Raw genomic sequence first — 13,991 nt, 5'->3', positions numbered from 1 at the left:
TTATACAAATTGAAAATAAAATTTAGTACTATCTTCTTTTTTTCAGTAATTTGAATTAGGCAAATGGCAATAGAAAAATAAAGTGGTTATGATCAACGCAAACCAAATGTAAAATTCATCCGTTTCATGTTAACAGACATTTTACGGCAGCTCTGTAATGGAAAAGGGTCGCTCCTGCGCTCAATTCGATTCCGATTTTGTAAAATTGACAGAAATGCTTCATGTTAATTAGTGCATATCAATTTAAAAGGTTTTAAAACAATTAGGTCTGACTATTTCTAACAACAGTTCAGTGCAGTTAAATCGCCATGAAGAAGCTGAATCGGGAACAAAGGTGACGTTTAAAACCCTCAAGTTCATTTTTCAGCGTGTAAACCCGACTTATTTCTTCTTAAGATAAACAGAAGCCGCAAAATTTCTTGCTGCATACGACCACTGGTTTAACAGGATTCTCGTCGCTTTCTCTTTCGATCCAACTCTCCCAATGCACGCGAAGCTCCTCTGGAACTGATCCAGGTAATGGCCGACGTTTTGTATTGGCAGAAATCACTTACACATTACGCTTATGATAAAGAAAAAGGCGCAGTAATTTCAAAGATGCAATTTAAAAAAAAGAAAAGGTCATATCAGTCACTAAAGGAGAAACACTGAGGTGAAAACGAAGGTGGAAATGGAAGATAAAATGATACAAGATCATAGCATGATCCTAACAAAATTACAGATGGGAATCTTGGGGGGAATTCGTTCGGCTTCATAATTTAATTTTTAGAAGAGTAACAACGTGTCTAGATGTATAGTAAGAGACAAAGGGAAGGAGCTTTTGAGCGGTTGTAACGCCAGGAAAAAGGACTGGCAAAGAAATAATTTACAACCGAAGAAAATTGAATTTCCTAATATCCGAGTATCACTGTCATCTCTGTCAGCATCACCATGCTCAGCATCGTTGTCAATACCAACAACATTTTCATAATGATCTTCATCGGTTTTCATACCGTCCCCCCGGCTTTCCTGAATTAATTTCTTGTTAACAACCATGATATGGTTCATCTTTTTAGCTACATCTTAATGGTTTGTAGTGGCCCATATGATTTCCTCTGACTATTCTGTCCATGCAAACCTGGTAGAAATGGGTGTTAGCGATGTTTTGAAAGTCATGAGGTCTACGTTGACAGAGGTTTCAAATGAGGATCTTTAGTGCACAAATGGTGAGGAAAATGATTCATTTTTTAATTTTAGAAGCGGATATAAGAAATAGATGTTCGTAGATAGATATCCACCGAAACTGTGAGGTTAAAATAATATGAAGATGATGATATGATAGAAGGAAAAAGTTTTTATTTTCATGGCACAGTTGTTACAATCAGGACTCAAGAACAGCGTATGAAAAACCAAAGTAATTATAACAGGCAATCAGAGCAAAGGGAAATATGTGAAAAGAAGAAAAAAGAAACAAGAATATACAATATATGAAAAACCGGAGTTATCACTATGACAGGCAATCAGAGCAAAAGGAAATATGTGAAACCAAGCTAATTATAATTCAAAGTAAAAATATGCAAACTGTTTCAAGCGCGGGAAGACGCGAGTCACCAAGTCGTTCCTGGTTTTAAGTTTGAATCTGATTGGTTGAAAGATGGCGGCGCGAAGTTTCTGGACCAATTACACAGAAAAGTAAAACAAATTGAAGCAGTCTCGGATTTACTTCCCACACTCTGATGAAAATTCCTCTGATTCGAAAGAAAAGCAAAACATCATCAAAAAATAATGAGTTTTTTTTAGTGTTAATTAGGTCTAATTCTTGAGCATAAATTTGACCACATTTCTAAGTTCTCTTTTGTTGGTAGAAGATTCGTGTTCCAAGGGTTTGGACAGAGCATAGTGGATGTTAAAGCTGAGAATCATAAGATTAGTGAGCGACAGGCCAAGTACGAACACACCAAAAGTAGAACAAACTTTAAAGATCAATAGCTGATTTAAACACGACTGGCAAACTCACAGAATAAAAAATCGACAAGTGATGTACAATGGCTTAGCAACCACTCCTGCGAGGCAATCTGAGGCGGCCAGGCTAGGACTGAAGGCTAAATACACCCCATCCCTCCGCTCCAGGTTTCTCTGGCAATTCCGAAACGAGTATCTTAAGGAAATTTTCAATTAGGAGTAAAGAGAAACTTACAGTTGATTTGATTTAACTTGATTTCGCTCTGTGATTGGTCTAGAAAACCCGCGCCACCCTCTCAACCAATCAGATGCATTGTATTTTCCCGCCCTTATGATTACTTTAGATTTGGTCTTTGTCACTCAGTTGAAATCTGCTCTAACTTAATTTTAAACTAACAGTAGCTGGTTTTCTTGATTAAGTTTGGTTAAAACATATAACTTAATTGTTCCAAAGAATCTTGGGGTTTTAAAAAAGGTGCCCAGTATTATCATGTACATATAAAAATGCAAAATGAGGGGATTTTCCATGATATTTACCAGTTATGATCTACATCATGATGCATATTTAAATGTAATTTAAAATTTAAATCAAGTCGCGTTTATATTAAAATGACCAAAAAAAAAAAAAAAAAGGATCTTAAAAGGCATGAAAACCATTTCAAAGAAACGGAAAAAAAATTGCTTAATGTGCAAGTGATGTTACTTCTACTTCAGCTGTCTTCTGATGACGCGGTCTGCATAATTATTTTGGAATTTTTGATATACATTATTTATCAAAACGTTGAAACAACCTTCATCTAGGAACACTGCCATCTGTTACTCCTTTTCTACCCTCTGGGCAATCTTTAAATGTGTCGCCAATTTAAACAAGCTGCATGCATCGTAAGTAGTCTTCAGCAAGCATATCACTTACTGCATCTTTACTTTTAAATATCAGTAATTTGAAATCACAATTTCGTATACGTTCATGCGATCCGTGCATCCGTTCCTTTATCAATCTGCTTTTCCAGTTTTGCTTCGGACAAAAGCCTTGTCGCTCTACTTCAGTTTTAAGCCTAAATAACTTGTATCAACTGAAGAAGCAAGATAGTTCACAAGAGGTTTTTAGAAAACTCGTTAGAGCTAAAGTAAAGAGACTTTTCGAAAAATATTTATCAAAAAATATAAATTACATACCAAGAAAACCCACCACGGCAAACGTATCGTTACGTCTAAGATTCGAATTAGATATTAGCTGATAACTTCCAGCTTCCATAACTAACAGGTTGAAGAATTACTTGAATCAGAAGAGGTACATGTTTTACCTTGCTATAGAAATACGATTTGTGGACTGAAAATCAAAGTAGAACCGTGGAGCCACCTCACTCGCACCTCATTGAAGCAAGGCTGTCATTTGCTGTCATTTCTGATGCGGCACGTATTTAAATGATCAAGATAAATTCTTAGAATCGCATAATTTAGTTTGATTCAACATCATGAAGAAGAGATCAATTTTATTTCTTAACATCAAAGCGTTCGCCTTCTAGTTTTAATTGAATATATCCGCTAAAGGGAAAGAAGCTATCTTACTGATTGTGCGGCTAGTGCCAGGCTGAAAGCATCGAGGTTAGTCTGTCGAAAAACGTAGCAAAAAAATAACAATTATTTCTTGATCTTTATAATCGGGCAGTATGTATGCCCTTTTTCACTTTTATTTGACTGCAAAAAAGAAAAAATAGGGTGGGATTCAATGATGAATTTGGCATCACTTGAAAACGTAAGAAACTCTGGTAATTTCGAAGTTTTAGACAGACGTTATTTTAACTCTTCCTTCAATGAGTCATGATCAGGTTTATAGCGCGGAAACAGCATTATCCTCAGAAAAATAAGAATGCTAATTCTTTTGGGACCTCGTCAGAGATCAGTAACAAATATGGGGTTAATTTGGAAGGTATCTGATGAAAGGTTTCCATTCCACATAACACGAATTCTTATCACAGCTGGATCTTCGATGACCCTCATTAGAATCTTACTCTTTAGCTTAAATCTATTATCCTTGCTGTACAACACTGAATAGGATTGAAGAATGGATCCGCAAAGATAACAACTGTAGAGCGAAATATCCCTCAGGAGGAAGAGAGGTGTTATTTAAATTATTTGTAAGAGCGCAAATTTGATCTCAGCTTCTAAAAATTTGGAAATACGTATAAATAGACGCTTATGTAGCAAACCGTAAAAGCTATTTTCTCAGAAAACGCAAGCTACCTTGCAGTTGCATTTTTGTAGTTCAAACGATATATATTTCTTCACAAATAAACAAATCTGTTGATATGCGTTTGGACTAAAACACGTTGAAGCGGGGCAAAAAGAATTGCCAATGCTAAGAAGAAACTCAAGATTTAAAATGTTGTAATGAATTTCCTAAATTCTAACTTTATAAATTTTTTAATTAAACTTATTTTTGATGAAAATTCATTTCTTTTTATTCAAACTGCCTCATTTGTCGTCGTGATTTGTCAAAAAACGTTTGTAAACTGGTAGTAAATTATACGGCTAAGCTTTTCCTCGGCCTTTCGATAACCTTCTTTTCGGCTTTATTAGTTATTATACAATGTAAAAGACACCTGCCAAAGAATATTGTAATGAACCTCACCATCTAATATTTTAAAAGAACTAGGCCAGGCCGGTTCAGCCAATGGCATGGCCTGTTTATTGCCTCTTGTACCAAGATGACTTAGCCAATCAAGGTGACTAGACTTTATTGAATTGTGTCATCTAAGAGTCACAAGATTACGACTGAATGGCTGATTAATGCGTGGGATGTTGGCAAATGAATACCTGCCTTTAACAGTAAAAGGTAAATATAGCAAGCAAATATCAAAATTGAGGTCAGAAAGGATAACACCTTAAAGGATTTTTCCAGTGAAGGATTAATAAGGCTTGGTCAGTCTTGACTTAAAACTGTTTTACACTTTCACTAAAATCATGTTCGTTCACCGCCCATGATATATTATTTATATCAATAGGGAAATTATCTTGCAGCCGGATATTGAAAATTTCAAAAGATCTGTCGATGATATTTTGACAAGGTCATTGAAGTTATCTATAATAAAAGCTGACAGGTTTCACCTGAGCTCCAAAGTAAACTTAGCATCGCGCCCTGCTTGATTTGCTTGTTTGCAGTATTTAAAACAATTCACCGTGACTCGCATCTGACAGCGAAAACAAGAATATTTTTTTAAATCTCGGTAAGTATTATTTTCCAAAGCTCCAAGTTATTTAATGTTTTTTGACATTGTTTTTATAGGTTTTTATCGCTACCTTTGTCAATCATAGATAAAATACGTATTTAGTCCTTTTTTTATCGAAATAACAATGCTGAAAAATACACAGGGAGTATCGAATCGCCTACATTATTTCAACTCTCAAATGCTGTGGGTTTATAGAAATGTTTTACTGACATAGTGAAATTTTTTTTCATTTGTCCGTTAATCAAAAAAGAGGGTTGCTAAAAATATTTCAGCTCTTGCATTTTCGATGCCCAAAGCGAATCTTGGAAAACAAAATGGTGAACGCTACTTGGGTGTGAAAGAGTTTACTTTTCCACACCATGACTTAGTTACAGTGTACCTTCAGAAGAATGTTGAGTCATGTGGCGACCAAATAATTGCCATTATTTCGGTAGCAAATATTATAATTTAAAGACCATCAGTCATCCACCTAACGAAGATGCATGATACGAGGTAAAGGAAGAAAGATTCTGAGTTTCATGAGGATTCGAACGCTAGACCTTAAGATTTCGCGCTTGAATGCTCTACTACTGAGCCACGGAAAAGTCAATAATGAACTGAGCCACTATTTGGTTCAGACATGTTTCTTGCATACTGCTTTATCAGCAATGTCGAAATTGTCACGGGTGGAAATAGATCGGAATGTAAAGTTCTCGAAGCAAAGTCCAGAGCTAGGGAAATGTTCAAAGTGCTCAACGGCTTGTCTCCAAGTTGTCTCGCTGACCTATTCTTGAGAAAGAATGAAATTTCAGGGGCTCCTCGGACTTACTGCATTTTCTCTTACCCAAGATCAAACACCTAAAAAAAGAGGCTTTTTACAGTTGTGCTAAACTATGGAACTCACTCCCTTAGACATTTGATTCTGGAATTCATTAGTTACCATTATTCAATACCAAATTTAACGCTCACACTCTCTCACTATCTTAGACTCGCGCAATTATTAAATTTTAAATTTACTGTCTCTAACCCCACGCCCTCCGCGGGAACCAGTTTTGTTGACGGGGAAAGTGTGTTTGAAATAATTTCCTTTACGTTAACTTACTTACTAAGCTTTATTCCTAATGGAGACTCAGATTTTCCCTTGCTTCGTACTCCTTGAAAGGCGACTGACATATATCTTCATCTCATGACAATTTGGTCTTTTTGTTTTTTAACAGACACATGGGTGACAAAGAAAGCGAAGTTAGCTTATGCGGTGTGCCTGAGTGGTTCGGACTCCCAGAGAACAGCACAGCTTCGTACGTAAACGATATCTTCGTCGCCGTATTTACAGCTCTCTTGTGTTGTTTCGCAATCTGTAGCAACTTTCTCATTATTGTGACAACTGTGAAAACTCCGTCATTACAGAAGCCATGCAATATTCTGCTGTGTAGCTTGGCTGCTGCAGATTGGCTTACTGGTCTAACATCTATGCCAATGTTCGCCGCTTTGAGGTTGATAATTCACCGTGTTCCCTCGACATGCAGTTATCAAGAAGACCTTTTTACCGCCTTCTATGCGTCTATCATGTTAACATCTGGATGGTCGTTTGCTATTTTAACTTTCGTCAGCTTTGATCGCCTCAATGCATTGTCAAGACCAATTTCCTACCGTCTGCGTGTAACTGTCGAAGGTATTTCATTCATTTTTTTCCGTATTTATAACTTAAGCATCAGCACGTTCAGAAGGTCTCAGAATGTAGGTTGTAAAATATCCAAGCTGACTTACAGTAGAAAACTTTGCTAATGATTTAACTTCCACTGAAAAACTTTTAGGAGACTCAAATAAAACAATTTCCCTAAAAACTGACTCGCTAGTATTTGAATAAGAAGCGGACTCGTCAGATTATTGATGCAAAACTCCAGGAAGAAGAAATTTACAGATGTAAATGAAAAGGATGAGCTTAAAGGGAAATTCTTCAGCAGTAAGTTTCCTTGAAAAGTGTACTTGACAAGTTTTCTTCCGTAAGTGTGAAGCAAGCAATTTTCTTTTCTTAACTCGTACAATTATCAAGTGACACTTCATGCCCATGTGATAGAGACCTCACACGAGTTATCTTATACATAGATGTTCTTAATTCTCTTAGGGACAGTAAAGACGATGTCTTTTATTGGAGTAAGTTGGTTTTTGCTAACAATCTTAGCTCAATTACTCCTATCCTCGATACTGGAATTAGTATTTTCCATGACATTGATAGCCATATTCATAGTCATCCCGACTGTAAACCACATAAGAATGTACCTAGCAATCCGCCGCCACAATAAGGAGCTCAGACGATCGGTTGCGTCAGTGAGGCTGACAACTGTGTTACGAAGGGAGAAGAAGACTGCCATTGATATGTTTGTTATTACTATGGTTCTCCTGCTGTGTCTGGTGCCGGCAATTTTGATCAAGCCGACACAGGTTCCTTTCCCAAGAGTTTACTCTTTTTTGCAGCCTTGGTCCATAGCAATGGTGTTTTCAAACTCTGCTTTGAATCCCCTGATTTACACATTAAGAAACCAAAGTCTTAGGGATGCAATGAGGAATGTCATTCTGAGGCGAAATAGGAGAGCGATTGGAATTATTACCAGCGAGAGCGGTGGCAGAACTCAGGAGCTGGTCATGTTCTAAACAAGAACAAACGACAGGCGATTGCACTGATTGGGTGCAAAGTGAACCGTACCACATATGAAAGCATCGAAGCGTTCTGTCGGTTGTTAAATTGGAGCGCTATTGCAGAAAACAGGAGTTAGCGGTTGACCTTTGAAGAGACCATTTTAGTTGTTAAAACATGAAGTAATTCTTGAATAATCTTCCCGATGTTATATATATATATAAATATGTTTATATTCACACTTCGTAAATAGTGTTAGTTTTTTTTTCATCACAACCATAATAATAATTATTATATCAAATTGAATTTATCAATGTCATTACTATTGATAAATTCAATTTTTCGATACAACTGGCCTAAATATTCGCTCCAAGAGTTGTTAGTTTACAACGTAACTCATCGAAAAATGGGAAAGGCCTCATTCGGCGCGAGGAACCGTGGCGCTCTGATATCTTTGAATCATATCAAATATTCTGGCGCTTGGCGCGGTAAGAAAAAAAGCTTTTACAAATTTCTTATAAAACCCGAATATACCTTTTAGCTCTGTGGTCACGTAGCTTAACATGGGTAAACAATTATTCCAAATGGTTGCTCAAGCAAATTCATGTTGCGGTTATATTACGGACGAAATCTATCCTTCTCTTGCCGGAATTGTCATATTCACAGATAAATCGACTCTCAAGAAACTGCGGTAAAAAAGAAATCGGCGACTAGGTGGGGTTTATAGTAGCCGATCGAAATTAAGTTCGTTATTGAGAATGAAGACAACCTAGAGTTGGAACTGAAACAAACTGGTGATCACTCGATCTTCAGAGATCATAAAAAGTTCATGAAACGAACACGAAAGGGAAGCGAATATATCACAACTACATAGTTTTAGCGATTTGGGAATTTTAGATTCTCTCTTCTGCGTTACTTAGCAATTTAGTCGTGTTATGTAATGTACAGTGAAAGGCCCAGAATCAAAAATCATATTTAGAAGTAGTACAGTACAGTACAGTACAGTACAGTAGTTTATTAAATTTTCTAAAACTCGTCTGTTCTAAATTAATTTTACAATCAATGATGAAAAACTTGGCATGCAATACAAGCAAGAGTAATTTTTTTTATGGATGGGTGGGTTGAGACGGGAGCCTAAGTAATTGACGATTGCATTTTTCTGAAAGGAAAAGAGCATTTACTTTCAAAAGATTCCAAAGAAAAATATCGTTCAATAAACTCAGGCACAGGTATTTTATGGTCTATTGCTACTGGTGTCTGAATAATTGTAAGAAAAAATTATATGCATTGCTGCCAGGCTAAGACAATACTGAATGCCGTTCCCTCTATCAGAAACAAATTCAGAATAATCCGATTACAGCTCTTTGCCAAAAAACATTATTCTACAAGATTTTGCTTTGGAAAGCAAACCGAGACTCTTTCTTTTTATCTACAATAGCCTCTGAATAAAGATACTGTGCGCTCTCCGTTCATATTTCAAAGGCTTTTACATGGACCTAACAACGTGGGCTCCTTATTTGGTTGTTGCCTGTCTCAGCTTTGTTCCGTTTCGTTCGGAATACTTGATAACATGCAGGTTGATTACAAGGAAGGACACGTGATGGAAACGTTTGGGCACAAGAGAATTACGTGGCAATTTGACAAACGGTAGCATCTAGTTTTATGTCAAATTTTTTCAGCGGGACAGGATTACGTCATAGTTTGTTTACTGGAAAATGGCATTTCATCTGAGAAACTCTTCTCCATAGTGACAAAGAAACACGTAATTATGTCAGAAAACAAACATGTAATGTAACATGAAAACAAGATGTAATACAAGTAGAAAATTCCAGGAGCAAAGAAACTGATATAGGCGCAGAAAGTAAATATGACTTGGTAATATTTTCAACCTTTGCCGAAAGAGCAATCACAAGGCAAAATAAAAATTATCGACGACATATGCCTCATGCAAATGCTTTACGCAAAACAAGCCCTTCCTAAACAAACGCTCTAATAATAATTTCGTGTTAGGCCTTGAGCTGACGGTGGGTGTGTTGTAAGTAAAGGAGCAGTACACAAAACACTTTTACACCTCTAAGTGGTTGAAAAATACCCTAACCACCTTTCTATCCCCGACAGACCATGACGACGAAGTCCTCACGAAGGACATGAACTGGGTTGATGAGCTCACAATTCTTTGTTAATGCCATTCTTGTGGTGTATCAATGTTAGATTGATTCCATTGCAACATTTTACTGTTCCCTAATTTCATGACATGATTGGCATGAGAGACGATACTCTGACATTCTGATTGGTTCAAGCATACCCCAGTGCTGTGATCTGATAGGTGCGAGATACTTACCCTAATGCGCCAATCCAATTGGTGCGACATATCACTCAATACGCTAACATATCGTAATTAATTTTTTTAATGAAAAGAACATCTCAAAAAGTCTCATTACAATAACTATCGAGAGACAATAGACTAATTTAGTCAAATAATGGCATCCAATTTTGAGACTGTTGTTTCTTGAAATTGCGAGAGCGTCATTCCCTGAAACAGGGGGGAAAGCCAGGCTAATTAACGAAATTAAATAATTCGTTTCATTTTGAATCTAATAAAACAGAAATAAAATCTTAATCTCCTATCATGAGTCGAACAATGACCTCTGAACCTCGCGCTCCGATGCTAAACCTCAGTAGTTGCAAGGAAGTTGGATAAAAATGGTCTATCTGCCATGTTCATATCAGACAGGCGTTCTACATTTAATAAAGAATCGAATCTCTCGTTGACAAAAAGTAGAGCTTAACTAACTGATAATCTTCTGTAATAAAAAAGAAAAACAAAGAAAAACAAGCTCTCTGAAATAAAATTTTGTACTGGAAATTGAATAAGGGTACTGTTACATAACGGAAGTTGGAAAAGAATGAAATACATTTTTAAGTTAACTTATAGGCTCGCTGACTTCCTACTTCCACAGTTCGTTCATATTGGATATCACCCTTCCGTTGTCGTCTTCTTTGATTCTCTTCAATAGAATATCCATAAAATCCAACGGTTTGAAAATGTCGATTTCTATTAGGGCCATTTCCTCTTTGGACAGATTGTACCATCCTGGAGCCAACTTTTGGTGCTGAGGGAGGGTTCCACCACAGTAACTCGACAGATTCTCTCCAACTTCGTCTTCTTGAGCGTGAGTGTTGTGTGCGAATATCTCATTTTTTTGGTGTCGTTTTCCAGCCTTAAAAAATTGGAGCTTGCTTTCATCACGGTGAGCGTGTATTCTAGTAGCGCACAAGTCAGCCATCATATTCTCTTCCAAGCGATGGAACCCAGAGTCGTCCCTCAAGCTTGATATCACGTCGTAACGGTTAACTGTCAGAAATCATCAAAATGAGTGCGCGGTATCCAATTTATATCTGCGAACACCGTTTGGAACCGTCTATCAATAAATACAAATGATTGTTACGTAACATTAACGTTATGTTAACATGTTACGTAACTATAAAGGGGCAAGTTTCTAACGAAACTGTGGCAGAGTGTAACAGGGTAATTTAGCATTATCAAATGATCTGATCATGTAAATTGGCCACCGTCAAGAGTTTAAAAGCTGAAGTTTCGAGCGTTAGCCCTTCATCTGAGCTCTTTCTTTTTTTTTGCGTTCGACCGTCTTAAACGAGTTTTTACTTCCAAAGTGCATTTAATGTTGCATAACAACTACTCGCACTTTCTTGAACTGAATGTTACGCACTAACAACAAAAAGGTTCACGTGAGTCAGGGCTATCTGTGGTATTTAAAGTTGTCTAATTTTCTGACACGGAAGGTTCCAATAGCAGTTATACCACAGGTGCCCCAACCTCCATGAGAGCATCTGCCTCGTTGTTACGTAACAAAAATGCACACTTACCCGCTATCCAGTGACGTAGGGCGTCTACCTGTTGTTTTCACACCTTGTCACGTAAAGTTCTGGACGCTATTTTTTCCTTAAAAAAAATGAAACGTGAATGTTTGTGAATGTACTGTGAGGTTGATTTTCGTCCTTGGCAGTTTCTTGGCTTGCGTTTGGAAGCAGGAAATTTTCGTGCATAACTGAGTGGTTCAAACATGTACAGTCATAATGACGCACGATTTTTAATCGCCTTTTTAGGAAATGGCTGGCAGGTTAAAGTAACTAATTTGAAATTAAGTCAGCTTTAGAAACTATGAACGATTGCCAATTTACCTCATCATCTAATCTGAAAGATGTTTGCCATGACAAGTCACGGAAAGAAATCAATTAGGGTAGGGTGGGTGCTGTTATGTTTTTCCGAATTCAGTTCTCTACTCATTTGAAGCCGGGCGCACTGGTCGAATTTTTGTTAATTTTGCAGGAAATCTGTCATCACTTCAGTGAGAAAACTGCGCCCGGTAGTTTTGTATCTAACCAAAAGCAAAACAAATTTTGTTAGCCAAGTGCGCCTGGCCCTCACATCACCAAAAACACAATGCAAGGTTAAGTGACTTATGATCCTCTCTTCGTCGTCGTTGCTAAAAGCCTCCGTTAACTCAACTCGTTAACACAAGGAACGGAGCGTTCCAAAAACGATGCGTTTTCAAAATGCTCCATATTGAGGCCATTTTCGAAAGCCTCCGTTTTCATCGCCGTTTTATTTCACGTGCTACTGTGGATGATATGCAGACACACATAGAAAAGTAAACTTCTTCTTTCTCTTATTTCCCCTTTCCTTCCCTTTGAACATCGTTCACGTAGCCATATTCAGTGATGTTCTAACCAAAACCACAGAGACACTCCACACTTGAATTAACCAATCCTACAGTTTAGTGGAAGCTAACTCACGTCTAAATGGATCAGCTGGCTTTTTTTTTGACACATATTTCTTTTTTTCCGTTCGTACTGGCCCGAGTTTTACTTAAAACGTGCCGAGGGAAGGAAAGGCTGCACTGTTACTTTGTCACAAACGACTAATAATGTGAACAGCTTTAGTCTTGCAGAGAGGATCTTGGCTTTAGGAAGCAGTGTTATAGTTTCCATGACGAAAATGATAGGCTCACTGGCAAAGCTATGGCCACTCATGAAAGGGTTCCTTTATTGACCAGAACCGTCTAGCTGGATGATCAGTAAATCCACTTCAGAAAGGGAGGAAAAATTTATTGCGACAGAACAGTCTTTCAAGTGCTATGTTGCACGTGATTCGATTATGAGAGAGGCCATCATTCACAGAAAAAATTGAACTCAAGGATGCCAGTAACAGGAACAAGTCAGTTTTAAAACTCTGTAATGAACTTAGAGTTCATAACAAACAGCCTCAGCGAAAAAAAAATTGAAGAAAACTCTTTCACCGCATTACACCTCAGCTTTTCCAGCTAACTTACAAACAAAAACAAAAAGCATATAAGATTACTCACTTAACTTTATTGCCATTCACGCTTCTTTTGAATAAATATAAATAAATCCACTCTTCCTTACATAGCATAATAAAAGCATCTAATGCGTACAACTGTTGTCGAACACACACGATTAATTCATTACTTTATCACACTTTGAGTATGTATCAAAAAATATAACTGATCTTTACATTGTAACACCAAAAATAGACTTAAACAAACTTTTTCTCACTGACCATACCAAAACTTTAAAGGCAATGCAAACTTAACTTTAAAAAAACAATCCGAACTTAAAAAGGCAGAAACAACACTTAAAACATGTGCCATTCCCTCTGGTTGAGTTTTACAAAGTTTTACCCCCCCCCCCCCAAAAAAAAGCCCGAACGGTGTGTAACGCAACGTCCAGGTTACGTTTAGGGCGCAGATAAATGTCACGCAACATTACTTGGTGTCACACAGCAAAGCAACACCTCGAAGAATCCAGTGATCAGGATGCTGTGAAGTCTTCAGGTTCAAGCAGAAAATGTAAGTCAAGTCAGTACGTCTGGGCTTCTTGTACACAGGACACTCATAAATTTCAGTGCGTCTGTGTTATTTTTGGGGTCCCTAATCATGGCGGCAGTATCAACCGCATAAATGTGCACCACACGAAGGGCAGTAAACAAAACTTTAGGGGGAGGGTCCGTGAGCCTGCAGTTTCGTCGATCCCACCCAGCGCCATCCAGGAACAGGCCATGTACGTGGACTCCTTCCGCTGGCGATGACGACATATCTTCTTTCATCATTTTAGTGACGTCATTGGCAAGTACAACGTTATCGAGGTTACAGCTCTTTGCCAAA

At 37.5% G+C, this 13,991-nt stretch overlaps 1 protein-coding gene across 3 annotated transcripts; it reads left to right on the top strand.

The window, feature by feature from the left end:
* Positions 1–429: 429 nt before the first annotated feature.
* On the top strand, positions 430–9,617 carry LOC131792813 (trace amine-associated receptor 7e-like). 3 transcript variants are annotated; one of them, XM_059110221.2, is made up of 4 exons: positions 430–516; positions 1,056–1,205; positions 6,368–6,822; positions 7,276–9,617. In XM_059110221.2, exons 3-4 carry the CDS (start codon positions 6,372–6,374, stop codon positions 7,800–7,802), a joined length of 978 nt encoding a protein of 325 aa, XP_058966204.1. In that variant the 5' UTR covers positions 430–516; positions 1,056–1,205; positions 6,368–6,371; the 3' UTR covers positions 7,803–9,617. The 3 variants fall into 3 exon arrangements, with proteins under 3 accessions (XP_058966204.1, XP_058966205.1, XP_066028409.1); XM_059110222.2 differs by lacking the exons at positions 430–516; positions 1,056–1,205 and adding an exon at positions 2,764–2,823; XM_066172312.1 differs by lacking the exons at positions 430–516; positions 1,056–1,205 and adding an exon at positions 3,437–3,546.
* The last annotated feature ends 4,374 nt before the right edge of the window (positions 9,618–13,991 follow it).

This window comes from Pocillopora verrucosa, chromosome 9 (assembly GCF_036669915.1).
Source record: "Pocillopora verrucosa isolate sample1 chromosome 9, ASM3666991v2, whole genome shotgun sequence".
Taxonomy (NCBI): Eukaryota; Metazoa; Cnidaria; class Anthozoa; order Scleractinia; family Pocilloporidae; genus Pocillopora; species Pocillopora verrucosa.
Note: the sequence above shows the minus strand (reverse complement) of the source record. Positions and strands in the feature narration are given on the sequence as shown.

Coding starts and splice junctions, on each gene's coding strand:
- LOC131792813 (XM_059110221.2), top strand. CDS start 6,372: ATGGGTGACAAAGAAAGCGAAGTTAGCTTATGCGGTGTGCCTGAGTGG. Junction 6,823..7,275: donor TCTGCGTGTAACTGTCGAAG/GTATTTCATTCA, acceptor TAATTCTCTTAG/GGACAGTAAAGACGATGTCT.